This window comes from Oncorhynchus masou, chromosome 28 (genome assembly GCF_036934945.1).
Source record: "Oncorhynchus masou masou isolate Uvic2021 chromosome 28, UVic_Omas_1.1, whole genome shotgun sequence".
NCBI classification, from domain to species: domain Eukaryota; kingdom Metazoa; phylum Chordata; class Actinopteri; order Salmoniformes; family Salmonidae; genus Oncorhynchus; species Oncorhynchus masou.
This window is the reverse complement of record NC_088239.1, coordinates 46,072,109-46,086,716: the sequence shown is the minus strand read 5'-3', so window position 1 is coordinate 46,086,716 and position 14,608 is coordinate 46,072,109. Positions and strand designations below refer to the sequence as shown.

The window sequence follows — 14,608 nt, the reverse complement described above, 5'->3', positions numbered from 1 at the left end:
CCATCCAAATAAAACATTTTTTGAGGTCAATCTGTTTTCCATTAGTTTTCTATGACAAGCATGTTTTAATAGAAATATGCTTGCAGTTCCTATGGCATCCACTAGATGTCTTTAGAAATTGGTTGATGTTTTTCCTTTAAGTAATGAAGAAGTAGCCCTTTCCTTTTGGGTGTACAGCCAAGTGGACTGTTTTGTTTGGGGCACGTGACCTGGAGCTCGCTCCACTTTCATTTTATCTGCTATTGAACACAGTTTATCCCATCTTAAATTTGATTGATTATTTATCTTTTAAAATACCTAAAGTTGGATTAGGAAATTTGTTTGAAATGTTTGGACCAAGATTACAGGTAATTTATTAGATACTTAGTAGTCATGTTGGGTGAGTTGGAACCAGTGTTTTTCTGAATCAAACGCACCAAATAAATTGACATTTTGGGGATGTAACGATGGAATTAATCGAACAAAAGGACTATTTGTGATGTTTATGGGGCATATTGGAATGCCAACAGAAGAAGATCTTCAGAGGTAAGGCATGAATTATATCGATATTTCTGAGTTTTGTGTCGCGCCTGGCGGGTTGAAATATGATTGTCATATGTTTGTTTGATGGGGTGCTGTCCTCAGATAATAGCATGGTTTGCTTTCGCCATAAAGCCTTTTTGAAATCTGACACGGTGGCTGGATTGTATGAAAGTTAAATATTTCTAATAATTTATTTGAATTTGGCGCTCTGCCATTTCACCGGATGTTGCCTAATTGATCCCGCTAACTGGATTTGATCCATAAGAAAGTTTTCATAAAAAAATAGAAAACAGACAACAGTTTACAATTGGCTCATTCATCCCCCACCTCTCCACTATAACTATTCCCCAGGTCGTTGCTGCAATTGAGAACGTGTTCTCAGTCAACTTACCTGGTAAAATAACAGATAAATAAAATAAATAAAGACATTAAATATCCCTTTGAGCATGGTGAAGTTATTAATTACACTTTGGATGGTGTACCAATACACCAAGTCACTACAAAGATACAGGCGTCCTTCCTACTGTAACTTAGTTGCTGGAGAGGAAGGAAACTGCCCATGGATTTCGCCATGAGGTCAATGGTGACATTAAAACAGTTACAGAGTTTAATGGCTGTAATGGGAGAAAATGGAGGATGGATCAACAACATTGTAGTTACTCCACAATATTAACCTAATTGACAGAGTATAAAGAAGGAAGTCTGTACAGAATTGTTTTTAAACATTCCAAAACATGCATCCTGTTTGCAATAAGGCACTAAAGTGAAACTGCAAAACATGTGACAAAGAAATTAACTTTATGTCCTGAATGCAAAGTGTTATGTTTTGGGGCAAACACAACACATCACTGAGTACCACTCTTCATATTTTCAAGCATGGTGGTGGCTACATCATTTTATGAGTATGCTTGTCATCAGCAAGGAAAAGGGAGTTTTTAGGATAAAAACAACCAGAATAGCACAGGCAAAATCCCAGAGGAAAACCTGGTTCATCCAAATATTGTACAATTCAGGTGTGCAAAACTCTTATGACTCCTACCCAGAAACACTCACAGCTGTAATTGCTGCCAACAGTGATTCTAACATGAATTGACTCAGGGGAGTGAATGCTTATGTAAATGAGATATTTCTGTATTTCATTTCCAATAAATTTGCTAACATTTCTAAAAACACGTTTTCACTTTGTCAATATGGGGTATTATGTATAAATGGGTGAGAGAAAAACATATATTTCATCCATTTTGAATTCAGGCTGTAACACAGCAAAATGTGGAATAAGTCAAGGGGTATGAATACTTTCTGAAGGCACTGTATATCAGGATCAGAGCTGTGTAATTTAACCTTTTATCTTTCTTTCTAAAACACAATATTTTACACACACACACACGTCATAATCCTATGGTACCAGTACAGAGCTCGAAGCGGAAACCCCTCCCGAATCCCAACTCGGGCAGCGGAGCAAAAGAAAAGAAGAATTCCAAGGAATCAGGAAACACTGAGAAATAGTAGAAGAGAAAAGAAACTATCAGTATAAAGTGAGTGCAATCTGTCATTGATTGTATCAACTGTCTATTTGAACGGAATCGACATGTAGATGTGATATTTGCAAGAGAACGAACACTCGAGAAATGGTTTAAGAGTTTTTTTTCCCAAAGGAAAAAAAAAACGTCCAGCCAGGCACTCGACATTATTAGCAGGAATAGCTCAATTTACCTAGCGGGCTAGCTAGCAAGCTAATCAAAATACGGATAACTTAATTAGCCATGGTATTATTATAGCGACCTTTTATAATACATATATAGCTGTTTATCGCCCGTAAAATAGTCACTGACGTTACCTAGCACGCTACCGCTAAAATAGTTTGCTAGTTAGACAATGTGAATCAGATTATGTTCAGATTTAGCTAGTTAGCCTACTCTTGCTAACTAACTACTGGACTGTACTTGGTAAGAAGAGGCACCGGCGCACTGTAAGGAGCTTTGGCTGTTGTGTTGTTCTAGCTCGCTTGCTAGCGAATGCCTTTGCTTTGCTGCATAATTGTTAACAAAAACTTTCCTCGGGATGGGAAACATGTAACGTTAAATAGCCATTTTAGGTGAAACGGTTCAAATTATGTCAGCTTTCAAATAGTTAATCATGATTGTTATTGTTTTAGCAGAACTAGTTTTGACGTATGACAACTTGTTTGCACTATAACCAGTATTATTGGGTAAAAGTTCAATGCTGCTGTGAAGTACTGTATTATGAATTGCCACAAAATGGGCGGAGGGAACGGATGCAGTTACAGCAAACCTTATCACAGCCAACTGGTCCAATAGGACTTGACAAAACCTTTTGTCATACTCAACCAGCTGTGTCCAATATTCTCCCCCATCATAGATAGGCTATTCGTTGGCCAAATGAAATATACTAGCTAGCAACAGTGTTTGCATTAATACACACAGGTTAGAAATGCAAATCCAGAAAACAATATATCATCATCAGTTGTTTCATGTCAGGGACACTGTTTGTCTGTCAGCCTTGAGTTCCATGACCTTTTCATGCCACACCAGTGAGAAGAATGAGGACATTCCTTTACTAGACTGCTCGCTCAGATGGGGTATTCAAGTAGCAGTACCCTCCCTACAGACCCTGTTCTGTAGCACACAGCAAATCCTTGTTGAGCTTAGCTAACTCCCACTGATGATCTCCTTCAGCAGCCCACCACCACCCACTCTAATTGTGTTATTGCTGGTGAGAGAAGATTGTAACAACATGACATGAAGACATTTCGCTGTCATACTCCTGTGTGCAGGTGTACAACCACACTGTTTGACTCGTCATTTGTTGCACACATTAGGGAGGAAAAGAACCCAAATGTGACAAAAAAACAACAACATTGTGGCCCATTTGACACACATTTACTGTAGCTGTTCCAGGCTGCATTAAATCATGAAAATAGTCCGGGCATTGCACCTTGCTCGTTGTCCCTCATTAAGGTCAAATCAAACTTTAGTTGTCATATGTGCCTAATACAAGCGGTGTTACTGTGGAAATCTTACTTACAAGCCCTTAACCAACAATGCAGTTCAGGAAAGAGTTAAGAAAATATGTATACAAATAAACTAAAGTAACAAATAATGAAAAGTAACACAATAAAATGACAATAACAAGGCTATATAAAGGGGACGAGCTTTGTCCTGAAACTCTCAATAGAAACTTTATTAGTTCTTGGTGAAGCTTGGACGGAAAGAGCCTATATCTTTTACTACAAAGAGTCGTTTGAAATTGAGACCTGTTCATCTTTATCATTAACTTATTGTTTGACAAGTTTTTCACATCTGTGGGCTTATGAAATGTGCTCATGAAATGTGGTGGCTTTGGTTGAATTTCCTTTTTTGTACCCAAGGTTTGTTGTTGTCACGATACACTGTCAGGTCAAAGTGATCTGTCTCGTAAGTGACACAACAAACTCCCTCTTGTACTTTCACTTGATGGCCAGTCAGAGGCTATTTCTTTATTGTGGATGACTCAGTATGTTATGCAAGCTTGATTTTCAATGTTGTCTTTATAGACCCTAAAGGCTAAGTATAGAGATGTTGCCTGCCTGATGATCGAGGAACCAACAACCATTTTGTGTCAGGGGAAAAAGGTGAAGGTGTACCACAGTTTGCAGCTTCCTGTTCCTGAAGCTCCAAGTCCGCAGCTTTGCGGCTCTCTTGCTTTAGGAAGCATGGAGAGAAGAAAAGCCTTGAGAGGTGTTAAATGTCTACTAACACAGACCTATTCAATGGTCTTTGTTTATCAGGATGTCAAATGCTGAACCGTGTTCTCGCAGTCAACTCCATTGTTTTTGTAAGTTTGTGGTAGTGCTGGGAATTGCCAGGGACATCCAACAATATCATGTGATACGTTTTGCGATTCTATATTTATCTCAATTCTTTATGTTTGGCTTTTACGATTTAGATTCTGCGATTTTATTCAATTTGATGTTCCAAACATATTGCTCACTATGTCTGCTGCAGAGGAACAAGAGAGAATCATTAGAAAATGAGTTTAAGAAGAAAAAAGTACTCAAACATGTTGGCACACCATGTAAAAATGACTATAGGATGAGAAATACTGGAGTTTCGGCGCAGGTACAACTGTATAGTGCTAGCTAACATAACTACCTAGCTATTTTATCATTTTTATCGATACTTGTAGTCACAGTATACTCTACTGTATCGATCTTACCCCATCCCTAGTTGGTGTTTGCCTTAACCACTTTTGTCTCCCTATCAGTCAGACACTGACATTTTGTGGCTTTAGTTTAGTGGGATAAATCAGTCTGGTCATAGTTAGGCCTATAGTTTGATAAAACTCACATTGAAACATACAAAACAATAAAAAAAAATTGTCATATAGCCTACGATGTTTGAGAATAGGGAGTTGTGGCCCCCCTTAGCGTTCTCTTGTTGGTGTCCCATGGCTTGATTCTTATTCCGGCCTACATCAATTGCATTATAACCACTTTGTGGTTTTCTTTCATACTTTTTCTCTGGATGCTTGCTGGTGGCTTTTACATTTGGTAGGCGACTGATGACTTGAACATGCACTGTACACTGTGTTCCTGAAGATGCTCCCTTGATCTTATCTGACTAAAGGTAGGTGTTCTAGAAAATGATCTTTGTTGAGGTCAAACGGGTGGTGTTGCCTGTGGCTACAGGTAAGTGTTCAAAGCCACCTTGTAAAGGGGATGTTAACTGTTCACATTAATGTAAGGGGCAAGTGGTAGCCAGGAGATCAAGTTTCACAAAAATGCTTGGTTGTTAGGCCTAGGCTAATACAGAAGCTTTTCTAGAATGGCAAAGTCCCTGTTTAGCTAGTTAACTTTAAGTAGCCTAGTGTATGTCAGTTTATGGGGTTTCGTCAATGATAAAAGGCCTTTGTTATCATTTTGAGGTTCGGTTCATGCTTTTGTCTTCTGCTGTGAAAGATTTGCTTCTGATCCAGCTTCTGTAATGGTATTTTAAAGCTTGTTTTTAAGTAAACCAGAGTCATTAGCTATAAACTGTATAGTTTCAGTACTCGCGCTGTAGAGTGGAGTCATGTACCTCATCCTTGTTAGCCTGTGACTTGTGGGTGGTAAAATTACGCCTTTTGAATTCCTTTCAGGCAGTGCTCACATCATCATGCCAAGAATGTGCAACAAGCCTGAATATTTCACTGTGATCCGTGACCTAAAACCTGACACTCCGTCCACTTGATTTTGCATGGACAGCCTAAATACAATTCACATGGTCTTCTGTATCATTAAATTGTTAGAATTCAAGACTAAAAAAGGTTTCCTGAATGTGGAGGACATTTTGTGTTTGCTTAGTAGCCTCTTGTTGTGCTTGTCCTGGTATTTATGCTATGACCCATTGATGACACAGGTTAGACACGTCTGCTTGACGAATGAGGCGGTTCTTGTTAAGTTTCTACATCTCTGAATTTCAGCCGCTCCATTCTCATAAGGGAGATTGAACGTTTTCAAATATTAGACCAAGGCACACTATTTGAAGACGTTCCTTTCCAATTAGTCTACAGTGGGTGGCACGTGTGATCTTACTGGGACACACACAAGCACATTCCCAAATAGTAAACCACATTTCTCTACCCTCTGGGATGCTTGGTACATCTTTGACAAATTGTATTTGCCAAACTTTTTATCTTCCAAAACTGATAGTTCAAGATATGTTCTTGGTATCTTATTTTTTTTAGTACTCCCTTGTGAGACATAACTCCCTTCTTTTTTTTAATAAAGTATTTTGTGTGAGACAATGGAACAGAACAGAAGGCTCGGAGATAATGCGCTTTCCCCCCCTGAGGTTTAAAGACAGATTAAATATCTAGTAGTAGCAGAGGTAGAGTGAATACACGTGTCTGTCTGTATAAGCTGCCCTATATCTATAAAGGTTGACCCTTATATCTCATGTTAGAGAACTTACTAGCCTACATCCTGTTGTTGTAGATACAGTATATCAAACAATGGTTTCTGGCCTCTCTATCAACTTTGTTTTAATGTCTCCATGTGGTTTAACAGGCTACCTACCTGACAGATGAGCTGTGGTGTGATGCGGCTAGGGCTAGTCTATGTGTTGCGTCTCTTGTTACGCTTCAGTTTTGTGCTGTTCACTGTTCTCACACCCACTTCCCGAGCTAAGCTGGTCGTCCTCCCCTCCTTATTCATTATTATAGGGAACTCTGCCTCTTCCATTAACAGGCTGTTGCAGTCTATAAAGGGGTTGGTTAATGAAAGGAGTGCCTTTTTATTTAGGCTATGTCATAAAAAACCATCCACAAACTGTTTGCTGTACTTTGTAGAAAAATAGGTTTCACCCATGTACTATAGCTTCTGTATGTGCAAATATCAATGCTTAGTTTTCTGTCCCTCTCAATCCTCCTTCCAGGAAAGATGCAGACCTGAGGGTGATTTCCCCGTCCTCTCGGCCCAGCGAAGTGTGAGACTAAACAGCGTGCCTTGAGGAAGACTGAAGGGAAGAGGGACGATGGGGTTCGGACGGGACCTGCGGAACTCCCACGACGGGCTGTTGAAGCTGCAGGACTGGGAGCTGAAGCTGCTGGAGACGGTGAAGCGCTTCATGACGCTACGGGTGAAGAGCGACAAGGAGTACGCTTCACTTCTCCTCAATATCAGCCAGCAGGTGGAAAAGCACGACAACTCCTCCCAGATGGACTACATCAGCAACGTCTCCAAGGTATCAACCTATTCAAACATATCAATACACAGTAAAGACCGGTACAATACAGACCCAACAGTGAACACCGACTACAGCAACCTAAGGCAAGATAGGAGATGATAAGATGGTGGTTTGTTGACCGCCGAAGCCAAAATGATATGCTATATTATTACAGACACAACACACACCAGTGAACATGTAGATTCATTTAAGACCATATCTCCCTTTTTATCTGATGCTTTTACCAGTGGGGATCCCACACTTATGAATGTGGGTTGTTTTTCTGCTGTTGAGCAGGATGTTGGAAGGGGAGTGTGGAACTGGGTTGGTTATAGTGGGATATCAGTCACAGCGTTGTGTAGAAAGTTTTCTACAGGAGGCGTTAAATGCTTTTGCTTCGAAGAAGAAAACATTTGCACAATACATCATGCCTTAAAGTTCCAGTTGATTTTCCTATATACTGAAATCAGGCGTGACATTGTGATCTCCTATATCCCTCTTCCTCTCCCTCTCATCTATCTTCTTCCACCTCCATCTCTCCAGTCTTGGGCCCACATGGTCCAGCAGACGGAACAGCTGAGTAAGATCATGAAGTGTCACGCGGAGGAGCTGAACTCGGGCCCTCTGCACAGACTCACCATGATGATCAAAGACAAGCAGCAGGTCAAGAAGAGCTACCAGAGCATCCACACACAGATCGAGTTCGAGATGAACAAGGTATTGTATGCACTCACCTTACACACATTTACCATTTCTTCATACACTATCCTCCCTACGCATTGACTATATTTACGGTTATGGGGCGTTTGTTGACAGGGTGTTTCACATGTAGTCCGAGTATAAATGAGGTGAACTTTACTTATGTCAAAGATGCTAATGTTGCTTTTGTTGACGATGTGATGTTTCTGAAATTATCTCGTCTAGGTGACAAAAAGTGACCTAGAAAAGTTAAAGGGCACCTATAGACAATTGACAAAGGACGCCCACAGTGCCAAAGAAAAATACAGAGAAGCAATGGTGAAAGGTAAACATTTCTACTGAACATTGACAGAACTCAAGTTGAATATGTTTTCGTAGTGGAGTTTTCCTTAGAAATGCATGAAGTCTTAGTAGAAACCATTTGAAGTGCATCAATACCTACCGCACCAAACCTTTGGAGGCAGATCGTATGACTGACATGGGAGGCGAATGATGAGGCACACCCAATGATGTCCCTCGAATGATGAGGCACACCCAAATTAAACCTCCGTACAAACCAGCAGCACAGCATTTCTTTGGGGCGGCAGACTAGTGGTTAGAGCATTGGGCCAGTAACCGAGAGGTTGCTGGATCGAATCCCCGAGCTGACAAGGTAAAAATCTGTCGTTCTGCCCCCGAACAAGGCAGTTAACCCACTAGGCCGTCATTGTAAATAAGTATTTGTTCTTAACTGACTTGCCTGGTGAAATCAAACAAATGAAAAATGTCTTATTGTTTTGATTTCAGGCAAGGAGCCAGAGAAGGCGAGGGAGCGCTACGACAAGACCACTATGAAGTTGCACAACCTCCACAACCAGTACGTGTTGGCGGTGCGGAGCGCCCAGCTCCACCAGGAGCACTACCACGACACCACGCTGCCCCTCCTCCTCGACTCCCTGCAGAAGATGCAGGAGGAGATGATCAGTGCACTGTGAGTGTGTCAAGCGGAGATTCGGGAAGGGATTACAACATACGCATGATATCTAATGGCTTAGAAAAGATGCTGGAGGTCAATGTACTGCGATGTATGCTCCAAGTGTGTTTGTTATGTTAGGTTACTTTATGTTAGGTTACTTTGTTTCAATTCTATATGATGTGTTACTTTAAGTCATGCTACTTTGTTACGTCTTGTTACCAGTGATGTAGTATTGAAAAATAAGGTAGGTAAACAACGCTGTTCGCAGTGAGTAAATTAAAAGTCCTTATACTTTGTATTTTTCCCACAAAGGTGTTTACCCTCCACTACACCACTGGTCCCGACTCTTAGGTTAACAACTGATGAAGGTCTACGGGCTGAAATGTTGTTGGTTAACACACTTGGGTGCATATGTCACTGTGTGCAAAGTGCTCCTTTTCTGCAAAGTCCAACCTAGACATCCAGCAGCACACTGCAGATTACCATATCTGTAACACCCTAACATGTCGGGCAATTTAAACATTCTTCTGAATTACGTAAATCCAGAATTATTTTAGTATAGCGAGTTAGGAGTTATTGTTGTCATGTGGAACGATCCCAGATGAGGCTTAATCACATAATTTCATAGCTGTCAAGGGATTACTAGGAGGCAGAGGCATTTTCAGATGTCCTGCTTAACTTCTTGATGCACCCATCCCATTTTCGTCAACATCCGCTGAACTGCAGAGCGCCAAATTCAAATTAAATTACTAAAAATATTTAATTGTCATGAAATCACAAGTGCAATATAGCAAAACACAGTTTAGCTTGTTGTTAATCCACCTGGCGTGTCAGATTTCAAAAAAGCTTTTCGGCGAAAGTATACCAAGCGTTTATTTATTTATTTCACCTTTATTTAACCAGGTAAACACTGGAATTGTAGATTTGCAATAGGAAAATGTGCAAAGTAGAGAGAAATAATGGGGGTGCAAAGGAGCAAAATAAATACAGTAGCGGGAGAGGCAGTTGTTTGGGTTAAATTATAGATGGGCTATGTACAGGTGCAGTAATCTGTGAGCTTCTCTGACAGCTGGTGCTTAAAGCTAGTGAGGGGGATAAGTGTTTCCAGTTTCAGAGATTTTTGCAGTTCGTTCCAGTCATTGGCAGCAGAGAACTGGAAGGCGAGGCAGCCAAAGTAAGAATTGGTTTTAGGGGTGACCAGAGAGATATACCTGCTGGAGCGCGTGCTACAGGCGGGTGCTGCTATGGTGACAAGCGAGGTGAGATAAGGTTGGGACTTTACCTAGCAGGGTCTTGTAGATGACGAAGTCGAGGATCGGTGGGATGGTCAGTTTTACAAGGCAGCATGAGTGAAGGAGGCTTTGTTGCGAAATAGGAAGCCAATTCTAGATTTAACTTTGGATTGGAGATGTTTGTTGTGAGTCTGGAAGGAGAGTTTACAGTCTAACCAGACACCTAGGTATTTGTAGTTGACCACATATTTGAAGACAGAACCGTCCAGAGTAGTGATGTTGAAGGGGCGGGCAGGTGCAGGTGCAGGCAGCGATCGGTTGAAGAGCATGCATTTAGTTTTACTTGTATTTAAGAGCAATGGGAGGCCACGGAAGGAGTGTTGTATGGCATTGAAGCTCGTCTGGAGGGTTGTTAACACAGTGTCCAAAGAAGGGCCAAAAGTATACAGAATGGTGTCATCTGCATAGAGGTGGATCAGAGACTCACCAGCAGCAAGAGCGACATCATTGATGCATACAGAGAAGAGAGTCGGTCCAAGAATTGAACCCTGTGGCACCCCCAATAGAGACTGCCAGAGGCCCGGACAACAGGCCCTCCGATTTGACACACTGAACTCTATCAGAGAAATAGTTGGTGAACCAGGCGAGGCAATCATTTGAGAAACCAAGGCTATCGAGTCTGCCGATGAGGATGTGGTGATTGACAGAGTCGAAAGCCTTGGCCAGGTCAATGAATAGTTTATGTAAGGACATCTCTCTCAGCAGACAAAACATTACAAACAGCTAGCAGCCAAGTAAATTGGTCACGAAAGTCAGAATAGCAATAAAATGAATGATCTTCGGATGTTTGCACTCACGAGACTCCCAGTTACACAATAAATGTTACTTTTGTTCCATAAAGATTATTTTATATCCAAAATACCTCCATTTGGTTGGCGAGTTATGTTCAGAAATCCACAGGCTCGAGCGGTCATGACCAGGCAGACGAAAATTCTAAATAGTATCCGTAAAGTTCGTAGAAACATGTCAAACGTTTTTTATAATCAATCCTTAGGTTGTTTTTACAATATATAATCAATAATATTTCAACCGGGACTGTAGCATCTTCAATAGGAGAGAGAGAAAATGTCTGCTCCAAGCTGTTGCGTATGCAAAACGCTGCTGGCACCCAGCCATACAATGACGCTATGTGATCTTTCTCGCTGATTTTTCAAAGTAAAATCCTGAAACTATGTCTAAAGACTGTTCACACCATGGGGAAGCCATAGGAAAAGGAATCTGGTTGATATCCCTTAAATGGAGCGAAGGCAGGCAATGGAACAGAGGTTTCAGAAAAAACAGCACTTCCTGGTTGGATTTTCCTCAGGTTTTCGCCTGCAATATCAGTTCTGATATACTCACAGACATAATTGTCACAGTTTTGGGAACTTTAGAGTGTTTTCTATCCTAATCTGACAACTATATGCATATTCTAGATTCTGGGCCTGAGAAATAGGCAGTATCGTTTGGGTACGTTTTTCATCCATACATCAAAATACTGCCCCCTACACTAAACAGGTTAAAGAAAATTCTACCCCCAAACTATCTTTTGGTATTTGTTTAATTTGTCCATTATTGACATAGTCTCAAAATGTTTTGCATGTCAGCAATCCACAAGGAGTAAATTAGAAATAGTTGCTTTAATGTAAAACCAGTGTTCGAGACCACCTAAAGTGAGACCGATTCAAGACCAAGACAGGAGAAAATCAAGTCTGAGTCAAGACCAAGACTGGTGGGGTGAGACCGAGTCAAGACTGAGCCACACTACAAATTATTACTAACCCAAACACAGTTGGGAACAATGAGGGCCGACTATGCCTTCAGAGAAGGGCGAAGGATTTATAAAATAATGACTGTAATGATAATTATTATTTTCAATGATGATCTGATTTCATCTCTTCAGGATTTTTTTTGCTTGTTTCTGGAGAGATAAATCTAGCTAGTTTTAGTCAGCCCTTGGCTAGGCCATCAGACACTAGATAAAGGCATCTGCCATTCAACTGTATTAGGGCAGCATTTTGGAGTGACAGTGGAATCAACCAATCACATTTTGATTTAATGGGTGAGACCGTGTTTGCAAAAATGTATGGAAACTTCTTCAACGCAACAGGTCATCGCGCAATATCATGCAGTAGTTTCCCCACGGTCTAGCTAGTTAGCATTTGTTGTCGTCTAGTTTGTAGCGGCTGCAGCAGGTGTTATCAAAGAGGATGTTGTCGCTAATTTGTTAGCTTCTCCCTTATCAAGAATAACTTTCAGCAAGAAGTTAAGTTTTAAATTATCATCATCTGGTGATTGGAATTGTGTTTTTTATTTTTTATTGCAGCTTGCTGTTAGCCATATCTTTGAAAATAACTTATGTGCGTGAAACATTGTTGCATTTAAAGTGGAACTGACTGCATTTTACCGACAATTACATTTTATTAAAATCTGTTCATATACACCCACAGGAGGAATGACACTTAAAAAAAAATAAGTACAAATAAATAAAAAATCTGGCGACCACTTAGAATGTTTGGTAATTAGGTATACTAAGGCATTTGTGAAAATTCTATAGTAATATACACCGGGAAAGAGGCCCGTGCATTTGGACAATTAATAGACACTACAATTAATAAAACCGAATAAAAACATCTGTTTTGTCTAGGACCGGAGTCTACACAGACCGGTGTGCCATAGCCAATTAGAGCTACAGTAGGCCTTTATACAAACAAGCCATTTGCTACAAGGGCCTGCCATCATTCACTTTGAACTGCACTGTGTGTTTACAGGCAGTTGCAACAGTGTGACTTTTAGATGATTAGAACGCATTTGCCAAAAGGCACAAAATACACCTGAATGGATTTCTGCAATTATGTAAACACCACGGGAGTCCTCTTACATTTGAGAACTTTACAGTCCTATTAATAAAACAACCATGACAAGGTAGGCTCTCTCTCCCTCAGTTATGCACATCAACAAGATCAACAAGTAATGCTAGCCAGAGCAAGATGAGCTAAAATCTAATGAGAGACCATCATATATACCCTCTCAAACTTTTTCAGATAGTTTGACGTCAAAATTGCACTGATAAATGATGGGAAATTGTAGCCTCCTTGTCTTTCTGCAGCTTGCCTGCCAATGCATGCTTGTCCCAACCATGCACCCAAGCTAATTGACTAAAGTTGGCTAGCTAGCTATTTCCAGACACAAATGAGAACATGCCACTGACCATTTTACTCTCCGTAGCAGAGCTGGTTAGGCTGTTTACATGTTATCTAGAGCGTTCTTGACCAACTATTACTTTTTTTTGCCTACATTCAGTGGCTTAAAATACTTATGTAAAAATACTTTAAAGTACTACTTAAGTAGTTTTTTGGGGTATCTGTACTTTACTATTTATATATTTTTACCCCTTTTTCTCCCCAATATCGTGGTATCCAATTGTCTCATTGCTGCAACTCCCGTACGGACTCGGGAGAGGCGAAGGTTGTGAGCCGTGCGTCCTTCGAAACACAACACAACCCAACCAAGCCTCACTGCTTCTTGACACAATGCCCACTTAACCCAGAAGCCAGCCGCACCAATGTGTTGGTGGAAACACCATACACCTGGCGACCGTGTCAGCGTGCACTGTGCCCGGCCCGCCACAGGAGTCGCTAGTGCTCAATGGGACAAGGACATCCCTGCCGGCCAAACCCCCCCTAATCCAGACGACGCTGGGACAGTTGTGCGCCGCCCCATGGGATGCGGCCAGCTGCGACAGAGCCTGAACTCGAACCCAGTATCTCTAGTTGCACAGCTAGCACTGCGATGTGGTTCCTTAGACCACTGCGCCACTCGGGAGGTCTACTATTTATATGTTTGACTACTTTTACTTGACTACATTCCTTAAGAAAATATAGTACTTTTTACTCCATACATTTTCCTTGACACCCAAAAGTACTCGTTACATTATGAATGCTTAGCAGGACAGGAAAATAGTCAAATTCATGCACTTATCAACTGAACATCCCTGGTCATCCCTACTGCCTCTGCTCTGGCGTACACACTAAACACAAATACTTTGTTTGTAAATTATGTCTGAATGTTGGATTAAAAAACTAGAAAATGGTGCCATCTGGTTTGCTTAATATAAGGAATTTGAAATGATTTATACTTTTGATACTTAAGTATATTTTAAACCAAATACTTTTATACTTTTACTCAAGCAGAATTTTACTGGGTTACTTTTACTTGAGTCATTTTCTATTGAAGCATCTTAACTTTTGCTCAAGTACTTTTCCACCTCTGCCTACGTTTACTGACACCTGTCATATTCAGCGGGTGTTGTGTGTTCGTAAATTTATCAGTTCTGCGCTCTGGCACACTCAGATGAGAGTGCTCTGAAATCGGAGTAGATCGCCAGAGGGAATTTGCAAACGCAAGACACGTGCTAACTGGATGACAGGGGTTCCAGTTCTTGCCAGCTTACCAAA

The 14,608-nt window shown here is 40.8% G+C and overlaps 1 protein-coding gene across 3 annotated transcripts in view; it reads left to right on the top strand.

Annotated features, from left to right (window-relative positions):
- Positions 1-1,962: 1,962 nt before the first annotated feature.
- fer (fer (fps/fes related) tyrosine kinase) overlaps positions 1,963-14,608 on the top strand; it is a 33,923-nt gene continuing 21,277 nt past the window's right edge. For all 3 annotated transcript variants that reach the window (XM_064942190.1, XM_064942189.1, XM_064942188.1), the window contains exons 1-5: positions 1,963-2,057; positions 6,936-7,244; positions 7,770-7,943; positions 8,151-8,250; positions 8,712-8,895. In XM_064942190.1, the coding sequence (XP_064798262.1) occupies positions 7,035-7,244; positions 7,770-7,943; positions 8,151-8,250; positions 8,712-8,895 (668 nt within the window). In that variant the 5' untranslated portion in view covers positions 1,963-2,057; positions 6,936-7,034. The remainder of the gene's footprint in view (positions 2,058-6,935; positions 7,245-7,769; positions 7,944-8,150; positions 8,251-8,711; positions 8,896-14,608) is intronic.